Here is a 10,608-nt window from a genome sequence, read left to right as displayed (position 1 = left end):
ATGGGCTTCGGCTCCATCCTCTCATCTCACCCTGAACGTGTCTGGGAAATCACGCCTGTCTATAAATCTATCAGTCGTGTCTCGATGTTGATGATAGATGTTTMACATTTTATCGTTCTTTCTGCCATATGTAAACAGCATGTGAGCCAATTTCATCTGACAGGGAGAGGGCTTTTTTCTCTCTCGCTCTCTCTCGCTCTCTCTCGCTCTCTCTCTCTCTCCCTTCATGTGCATAAGCAGCGTTAATGCATAGTGTTAAACCTGGCTTCCTAGTTAATTCACTCCAAAGGTAATCTGATGTTGATTTTGTCAACTTTAATTACGGGTTGTAGGAACACTCCACATCGCCTGCCTCTACTTCAAATTGATATTATGAATATGCAAATGGACTAGTAATTTGCCGAGAAGTGGGTATTTCAGTTGAGCACACACTAGACAGGTCAATTCCTACTGACGCTCCGCCTTGCTTTTTTTTTCTCCAACCGCCTCTTCAAGGGTGCTTTAGACAAACTGTATTTATCCTTGATCATGGCTCTGTGTGAATTATCACAAAAATGSATCTCTGGCGTACTGTAAGCCATGTCAGAGTGTCGCAAAAAATATTGGATAATATTTCTTGGCAGATTTTGGCTAGTTTAATAGCTTTCATTAATATTTTCAGATGTTGTGGTTGGTTGTCATCCCAAAGAAATCTAATGTTTCTCTTTTTTCTCTCTTTGTCTCTCTCTTCTGTAATTCTCCCCCTCTCTTCGTCTCCCCCTCTGTCTCTCCCCCATCTCTATCTCTCCCTGCTCTCTCCCCCTTGTCTCTCTCTCCCTATCCATGTTTTCTTCTCTCTCTTCCTCTCCAGGCCCTACAAGCAGCGAGACAATTACTCTTACAACAGCCAGGCAGTGGCCTGAAATCTCCAAAGAACAACGACAAACAGCGTCCACTGCAGGTGAGCAGCATGGTCACTAATCTCTTAAATCCATCCATAATACATGCTGTCTCGGAAAGAAGATTTCCTCTGCTCCACAAGTGTGTTTGATTTGGCATTGCAATTCTGGAACCTGTCATTGGAATTCGCAAACCTGGGACAGCCTGTCCTCAGAGCAAAGCAAGCTGTTTTATACACAAAGAAACAAATCGATTTGTCAGCCTCTGTTTTTCCAACTTTCGGTGGTCAAATCTCCACACATTGTCTTTATTTTTTATATCTTTCACCAGATGTAATAGAATTAGGGTGGGTGTTAAAGACGATAAAGTATTATGAAGTATTTTTTCTTTGTGTGAAGATAAAGGTTATTGTATGGAATGAAACACAACGATATTTGCAAGTCAAAGAAGCAGGAAGTGAAACATCAATGATCTCAACACTTTTCTCCAGTTGATCCGTAGTATTGCAACGCCGCCAGATCCAGAGGTGACTTATTTGCCCAACACGTCCCGATTGAATCCAGGGGTTGTTAAAAGGCAGCTCATTTGCCTTACTGATCCATAGCTACTGTCTATTTCTGTTGGTCAGTGATTTGGATAAAGGTCACAGTCATACTCTCCATCATCTGCTCTTTTCTTCCTTCCCTCCTCCTCTTATTCCCTCCTTTATTCCTGTTTATTCCTTCTCTCCATCCACAGTCACACAGGATCTATCACTCCGCTCATTTAGTCAACAATGAGACGGTTATTTGCTATGCTAGCTTCATGGTTATGTAAGCCCCTTGACATCTGCGACTGCTTCTCAAGTTTTCGTTTTTTTGGGGCGGGGAGGGTTAAAATTGAAGTGTGAGAGTGTGTGCCCTCCACTCGGCTAATAAGTGCTATCAAGGAGCACTGGTTTACCTCATTACTACCCCTGTGCATTTAATGAGAGATGGTGAAAAATTGGCTTTAACCTCATCGTTAACATTTTTCACAGAGTCTAACAATGGCGACACCTTCAATTGGAGTCACACTCCTGTGTACCTCATTACATGGTGGCGATAAGATAAGGTTCAAGCCGCCCGTCGTCACACTTTCTTTTTCATTGAAATAATTCAAGTCGAGGAAATGTGCCTGTGTCGAGAAGTGTTAATATTATCAGGCTTATTCATTCATGGATCATTTTTCTTTCGTGTTTCACGCAAAGAAATTAGCATTACTGGCAGTTTGAAGATATTAATTGTTTATCAAACAAAAGCACTCTATTCTCTATTTCTATACAGTATTGTTAGGTCCATAGCATTTCACCAGTTGGGTATACTGCATACAGAAAATAATGGGTTTCACAACCCAGTGAGTGATCTGCAAATTGCTGTACTTGTGCAATACTTGTGAGGAGTGGGGAATAGTATTAGATGGGGGGGTAAGTCTCTGTGATAGCGCTAGCAGCAGGTCCATGACCGATCCACGGGCTCTAATAACAGCAGAGAATGGTAAATATTGAATATTTACATTTGCTTACTCCCATCCTCTCCTCATGTTAGCGATATGAATCAATATGAATCGGGCGCCGTGTGAGCAGCGTGTAGTGACTCTAGTTAATCCATCTGTTGATCCGTCCTTTATTGACGTCTTCACCTCTTTGTTTTAAGTTGTCCGGACAGAAAGTCTTTGTAGAGAGGTAGTAGGCTAGCCCGTTGTGTTCAGGTGTATATCAACTCGACACCACGTTGCTTTGATTGTCGCTTAAGCTGTACGGTTTTATTTCCGAGTCCGCCATTTTGACTTGTCTTTCTATTGTTAATAATGAATATTTGGATCGTTTCAAAACGCACGATAATTAGTACAGTGTGTATGCTATTCAGGGCCCATGTCACCCAAGAGATTCGCAATAACACTGTCACATTTTCATATGGAACACTTTTATGGGACGGTATCGCCGATCTTCCAATTGAGTTTACCCAACAATCTAGCTTTATTTACCTGGATTACAAGGCCAAAAAGCTCCATATCTTCATCACTTCAATAGTACCTGTCTTGATTGAGTCACTAGCAAAACTAACTGCATGTGTTCCTCTGCATGTATCAGAGAAATTGATCCCCTTGTCTTATTAAAGCAGCTAGAAACATGGAATGGATTAATATTAGTGTGACAGGCCTGCTTATTGCTTATACGATTCTAAGTTACTGATAAATCCCAGCGTTTTCCAGTATTTAAGAGCAGGGTTAGACAAATACACTGTAGGTTATTTAGTACACAAGCATATAAATGCATCAGTTTGCAATTTTAATTACTTGTATTAACGGCTAAAGGCTCGCGCCTGACTAATTCTATCCGGTGGTTCATCGCGGTGTTGACGTGGCGACACAAGCTGCTTTTCCACATTTGCGTAATGTGACAGGTCTATCATTACCCGGTAAGCCCATGGGAGCGCTCAATAAACACCTATTTCTCCCAGTAAATCCCCTCGCCTTCGCCATGCTGCTTACAAGGATTTCCCAAGGCACACAACACCCTCTCGTCTCTGTTCTACTGTTATACCCTCCCTCTCACTGTGGCAATATCTATCTCCCCGAACGCATTTATACACTGACATTTGGAATACAAATAAAGAGACGGGCGAGATGACGAATAGGGAAGGGAGGATTACCGAGGCCTTTGCAGTCTGACAATTGTTCTCCCGAACCAAATCACCATCTCAAGTTGTCAGACGCCGTCGATAAGGCTCTTGTTAGTTTGTTTGTTTTCTATTGTCTGATTCCCTCCTCCCTTGATGTGGGCTGGTCCCTGGCAGCCTTAGCATTCCACCTGGGACGTATGTGCCTTTTAACACGCTGGGTACACCACAAAGCCTGGCACGGTGACACATGTATAACGTGTGCGCTGAATAACGATGGCGCCGCGTCGCAGGCACGTTAGGTGTTTTCGGGGGGAAGGGTTGAGTAAACAGCTGTATATGGGCTGGATTAGCGTGTGCGTGTCGGGGAGTGAGGGGCTGCCGTGGTGGTAGGACATGTCACATTGATGAGCACAGCATAAAGAAGCTGGGGGTGATTCGATGACCTCCTCTGAAGACCGTTGGAAAGGGTTGATCGAGCCCAACACACACACACACACACACACACACACACACACACACACACACACACACACACACACACACGGTGTGAGAGGCGCATTAACGAGGTGATCGCACCGCACTGTAGATTAACAAAGGAGGTCTTCACTCTGTGTGTCAAAGACACCCCGTGGTGGAGTAGCTAGCTAGACCCTCCATGCCTCTTCAGATTATGCAACCCAGACAATAGATCAGTGCCAGAGGTTAAAATTGGATTTGCCCCTCAGCTCTATTAGCATAAAAGACATAGGAAGACTCTCTAGCCCCTCCCTCGTTGACTTTCCCTGACTCTCTAGTAGTTGACGGTTAGCCATCAGCCATGCGAAACCCGAGCCGTGACRGGTGTTTTCGATAGCAGTTTCTCTTTTATGCAATGTTGTCAAGGAGTGCGTCAACCAACACTATGTCATGTTTTTAAGGCAGTTTAACGGTAATGACACCAAGTATCATGCCACCAAATCCACCTGATATGAACATACAGTACAGTGGTTGAACTCTGAACCGTGTTAAATGACTGACTGTTCCAGGTTGGTTTTATGGATGAGAGGAGCTGTATTATAAATATGATGTTGGTTCTTGCCTTTCTTCRTGGTTTAGTGACTCCAGATCTGCCTCCCAATCAGACTGTGGGCACTGGGCCATCCTGAGGGTGTCACTGTTTTAAAGGTCGCCGCCATACATCTCATCACAGTAAAAATATCCCTACGCCACTTTTCTTAACATTCATCTGACTATAGTCCTCCATCTGGAACACGGAACACTGAGAAAAGGCTACAGAGACATTGGTGGATAAGGTAGGAAACGTAGGCTGAGGATGGTATTTTACATTTACATGTATTAATATCTATCTGCTCTGCATTCCCCCTGGTAGTGGTAGGATCTCAAAATAGGAGAGAAAAAATTATCACAGCGGAAAAACATTTTGTTATTATTCATGAAGAAACCTTCTGTTGACTCTTGGAGAAGGAGGAGAAAAAAAAGTGTCAGCACATTTTTACTCAAACACCCTCGGTGACTGCATGCTTTTGTAACAAGAAAACAAGATTTTATTCTCCCCCCATCTGTGTTAGTTACACACACCTACAGGACAAGATTGCTAAATTGTCGAGGACAGAGGAGGTTCATCATTGTGATGCAAAATAAGTTGAAATATAACCCCGAGGCAAGCGGCGGCAGAGTAGAAAAACACGAAGAAAGTGCTACATCCCCAGACCTTTGATGTAGCAGCAACAAATGTACCTTCTGACAGAAGATGCATGGAAGCAATAAGCGAGTTATACCAGACCCTTACACATGCAATCTGATTATTCTGGCCCGGGTGTTAATTGGATACTACCTGGCAGATCTGATACGAGTAGCAGCCCTGGTGGTGGGAAGCCTTTCCAAGTGATGAACTATAATTCACTGAGCTGCTTGAAGCACTTGTAATTTAGAGCGTGTCATTTGATGAAGCGGCTGATCCAGTGGTCTCTGTAGTACCTGGGACATCACGAGGCGGACGTGMTACTCCAAGAGTACCAGCTACTACGGCACACACCAAGACAACTGGTAGGAGACCTGTTTGGGAAATATCAACTGAGAAAGATAGTACAGTCTGCTAGTGTGATAATACAGTGTGTCTGCTCCTCTCCACTAGCCACTGGAGGCTATAAACACTATTATAGACACTGTTGTAATGACATATTACAGTTACACAGTACATGTCCTCCGCTTTATCAACGAAAAGGTAATCAGGGTTATCTACACAGAGATAGATAGGTTTTGAAGGACCACTGAGCCTACCATAACCCCCCCCCCCCCAACTGTTTTATTAGATGACTTCATGCCATTGGTGTCTTTATGTTTTGATAGATTGCATGTCCCATACCGTGCTGATTTGGGAAAACATTTTCTACTTTACTTAGCTCTAGTCCTGACAATCTGGAGTATTGATCTCCTAATCCGAAGTGTGTGTGTGTGTGTGTGTGTGTGTGTGTGTGTGTTGTGTTGTGTGTGTTGGTTGTGTGTGTGTGTGTGTGTGTGTGTGTGTGTGTGTGTGTGTGTGTGTGGTGTGTGTGTGTGTGTGTGTGTGTGTGTGTGTGTGTGTGTGTGTGTGTGTGTGTGTGTGTTTGTGTGTGTGTGTGTGTGTGTGTGTGTGTGTGTGTGTGAAAAGAGCAAGAGCCATTACATTATGTATAGCACTATGCCCACTTCTCTGAGAAGTTCTGAAAAGTTAGCAACACTTGCAGGTAGGGAAGGAGGCCTGGGAGGAAGCCTTGGTGGTCTGGCTGTGAAGTAGCCCCCTATCAATAAGAGCCTGGCCACCATTGGCAGTAATTGGTTAGTAAATGAGCAGTGTCAGCTGAAAGGGACTGGAGGGGTCAGAAGTTCAGCAGCTCAGAGGGAGTCTGTAGTTTGGGGCCCATGGCCCCTGGGGAGCCCGGGATTGAGATGAATTAGTAGGGGACACTGGAGGAATTTCATCCTCTCTCTCTCTCGCTCCTCTCTCTATCTCTCTCTCTTCTCTGGGCTAAAATGGGTCTAACACCTTAATTAACACTGAAGCTTGTCTCTGCCAAGCAGCTCAAGTAATTACCACCTTACGCCCCTCCATTTCTCATTTTATTTATCTTAACAGTATCTGTGGCAGCACTGAGACCGTTTAGCTAGTGCTGAAGAGACCCTAACGTTATTCACTCCATTCACCATCCCATCTCCGGCCCTGTTTATGCCTCAGTCCCACATCTAATCGGGAACTTCCCCCACTTATTACCGCTAAGTGAATTCTACGGAAATTGAGAGAAATTCACRTATTTTTTTCACCCCTTAATTGTKTAAGTTTTAACTCTGATACTGTGGGATATCTCCTACTCCGGCCTTTAGTGTAATTTGATTTGGTCATAAATCCATTGTCCTAAAGATAAGCTCAATTGCGTATAACCGCCGAAGGTGCATTCATTCATTTGCCCATTGGTCCGGTTCGATGCAGAGAGCCACCGAGCGGCGGTGTGTTTTTAATCGCACAATTCTCAGTCAAATCAAACAAAATACGAGGCCTCTCACCGGAAATAAACTGCAACCGCTGCCTTGGCGGAGTCTAGAGGTACCTGATCACTTCTCTCCGGAGAAGAAGTTGACCTTTTGCAGCCGTGAAGAGGTTTGTTTCGTTCTCTGGCACGGAGTGTGACGAGCGAGAGAGAGAGCACCTTAATGATGTGCTTGTTCTTGTGAGGGGCAGCCAATGTTTTCTCATCAGGATCCAATTTAAAGGTCCTTTTGTTCTGCACTCAGACTTTGGACCTAAGCAGCAAACCACATGGCCTCCAAAGTTCAAGTTGATAGTCATCGTCTTTCCTATATGCCTTCCTCCGCTTTCTTAAGGCAAAGGAAATAAACAAATAGGGAGCAAACAGAAAGCGCCCGAGACTGCTTTGATTGCCATGCTGTGTATTGTTTTGTTTAGAATCATGTTAACCCACATACCAATGACATGATGTGTTACTTTTTGAGGATTTGGAGTAGGATCATTTTGGAACACGCCCATTTGGGAACAATTTGCACATACACAGAGGTAGCAAAACTGTACTTCAAATCTATGATACTCCCCCACTTAACATACTGCTTGACTAGTTGGGCCCAAGCTTGCTGTACAACATTAAAACCCATTCAGTCTGTCTACAAACAAGCTCTCAAAGTGCTTGATAGAAAGCCCAATAGCCATCATCACAAAGGCCAATCAGACTTGTGAACATAATCCCTAGGTGTGTATTGCCGCTTTCTATGTTGTATGTAGCTCATGAGGTGTGGAAACACTGTTGCTTTTATGTATTTTGTTTTGTTGCTTTTTGCGCTATTGCTCTGTCTGCGTGCTACGTGTTGCTTGTTCTATGTTTCTCTGTCTGCGTGCCACGTGTTGCTTGTTCTATGTTTCTCTGTCTGCGTGCAACGTGTTGCTTGTTCTATGTTCCTCTGTCTGCGTGCCACGTGTTGCTTGTTCTATGTTTCTCTGTCTGCGTGCTACGTGTTGCTTGTTCTATGTTGCTCTGTCTGCATGCTACGTGTTGCTTGCTCTATGTTTCTCTGTCTGCGTGCTACGTGTTGCTTGTTCTATGTTGCTCTGTCTGCATGCTACGTGTTGCTTGTTCTATGTTGTTCTGTCTGCATGCTACGTGTTGCTCATTGTTTGTCTGTATTGCTATTGTAATTGTTTTTAATAACCTGCCCAGGGACTGCGGTTGAAAATTAGCCGGCTGGCTAAAACCGTCACTTTTACTGAAGCGTTGATTAATGTGCACTGTCCCTGTAAAAATACAAATAAACTCWAAACTCAAATATATATTTATATACATCCATTTCTGTTATTTCCGTCCTCCCCAGTTACCAACCTCAAATGTAGCCAATTTTCAAATGATTTAAGAATAGATTGGTAATGGCTGACAGAGGAKCTACTGTAGCTAGCTAGCCTAGCGTTGTTGGATATCATGGTGGTTGTCTGATCCTGTGTGTGAGAGGACCKTTCATTGTCTGCCCGTGTTTATGACGGCGACGGTCCCTGTAAATGCTCATTAATTTTGTCCCTTCGTGGCAAAATCATTTCGAGGAGAAGCAATTCAGCCTCTGTTCCTTTCAATTCACTGCTCTTGTCAATCAAGCGGCCCGGGCTGCGGTATCCTGCGGAATGGAGGTGTTATATTCCGGCAATTATCATGTCATATACTCGAAAATGTAAATGAACGTGTGTAAAATTAAATTTATGGGTTGTCAGTGAAGAATAAGAACCAGGAGAGCAATTACTTATCGTCTTTCATCTTGGAGGCTCTGATACGTCAAGCAGAAAAGCGTGCAGTTAAACGCCTGGAATTAGCATTGTGCTGGGGCTTCAACAATGAACCGAGGGCCGGGGCCTTCCTCTCCTCCGCCTCGCCTGCCTCTCTTTTTGTTTGGGGAAGAGCGATGAAATGAAGATGATTATCATCCATCACTCGCTAGCTAAAAAGCTAATGAAAGCGGGAAAGCCACTTCCGTGACTTCATTTGTTGCCTGTTTTTCAATTTTCGGTTTTGAATCCCCTTGTTTTCCTTCTCAGGATGTGTAGGCTTTTTCCCTGGCTTGTTKTTCAGATACAGTATTATCCTCATCCTGTACAACTGGGCTAGTAATGCATGTATATATACCTCTTACAGAATACATGGTGTTTAGTGGTGTAGTGATTCATTATATGATATTGTATGGTTATGTCTATTCACTATTTACATGTTTACATTTAAAAACCCAGACTCACACCGGGTTCCCCTTTTCGTCAACCCCATTAACCGCAGGATCCTCATTCAAGCAGCCAATTAATGGGTTTTAATGAAAGCATTGTCATCCTGTCCACCACAATTCAACGGGGTGGCCCCCAGGGTAATTGCAAGTCTCCGATGTATCTTAAGGTTTAATAACACTGAAGGTGGAAGCACAGCGCATTTAGTTACGTGCAGATGTTTCATTTGTGACTTTTGTTGCTTTGTTCGGCCTCTTTCTTTTGTGTCTGCTTAACGAAGTGCGGAAGAGAGTGAGGCTGCTGCTATACCACAACAGCCTTCACTCACGCCCACACACACACACACACACACACACACACACACACACACACACACACACACACACACACACACACACACACACACACACCACACACAACACACACAACAACAACCAACACACCCCACTCTCCTTCTCTAAAGCCTAATGAACAATGGTGTCCAGACTAAGATTTGTTTGAATATGAATGTGGCGGTGCGGCGGGAGGAGGAGGAGGATGGGGCTGGGGATGGAGTTTGACCTTCAGCCTGTGGTTTCAAGTTCATCAGGATTAGTCAAGCTGGCGATCAGGAGCGCTAATGCATAATGACTTCTAAATGAAAAATGTGGTAGTGACCATGCAAATGTTCTCAGCTAATCAAAGAGGGGACCTGGGCAGAGGAGAGGAGGGAAGAGCAAAACAAGGACGTGTCAAGGCCTGAGAGAGCATGGGGGGGGTACAAGGAGAGATGTATGGAAAGTAATCAAGCAAGCTTGATTAGACAGCAGCGTGCTACGTTAGGGGGACAGGAGGGTCTTATTGGCCCTTTTTGTCATGCCGTCGTAGTATACTTTCATGCAGCGACCTATGTGCTAAACATCATGTCGCAATTTAGCGAGGCTATGAATGGCCACGACTACATACTAAAAGATTCAGCTGTAGTTCCCATTCTTTAAAGATGGCCTGCAAGAGTTTAATCAATCTTATCTTGCATGAAGATACTATTTGGTAGACTATTCTGCATCTGCAATGGTTGGATGTGTAATAGAATATTAAAATGGACAAAAGCCCTTCAGTTCAATAACACTTTCAGATTAACCGTGGGCCCAAAGGTGAAAGTTGAAAGACTCTGGGGAGAGTTTCAAATTCCTTCGTTCAGCAGTTTTGAGTTTCTGTTTCCAAACTTCACTTGCAGGTAGAGGAGAAACAAACTCGTCCAGCGTTTGTTTTTCATTCAGTCAATTGTAAAAAAAAAAAAAAAAAAAAATACCGGCATGAAGAATTGAACATAAAGGATAGAGACATTAAGTACATTCCCCTGTTGCT

The 10,608-nt window shown here is 43.8% G+C and overlaps 1 protein-coding gene across 1 annotated transcript in view; it reads left to right on the top strand.

Annotated features, from left to right (window-relative positions):
* LOC111950702 (forkhead box protein P2) overlaps positions 1-10,608 on the top strand; it is a 114,932-nt gene that overhangs the window by 66,410 nt on the left and 37,914 nt on the right. Inside the window, exon 5 of the mRNA XM_070434579.1 lies at positions 851-952. Within this exon, the coding sequence (XP_070290680.1) occupies positions 851-952 (102 nt within the window). The remainder of the gene's footprint in view (positions 1-850; positions 953-10,608) is intronic.

Source organism: Salvelinus sp. IW2-2015, linkage group LG3, assembly GCF_002910315.2.
Source record: "Salvelinus sp. IW2-2015 linkage group LG3, ASM291031v2, whole genome shotgun sequence".
Classification (NCBI taxonomy): domain Eukaryota; kingdom Metazoa; phylum Chordata; class Actinopteri; order Salmoniformes; family Salmonidae; genus Salvelinus; species Salvelinus sp. IW2-2015.
The sequence above is the reverse complement of the archived record's forward strand: the minus strand, read 5'-3'. Positions and strand labels throughout refer to the sequence as shown.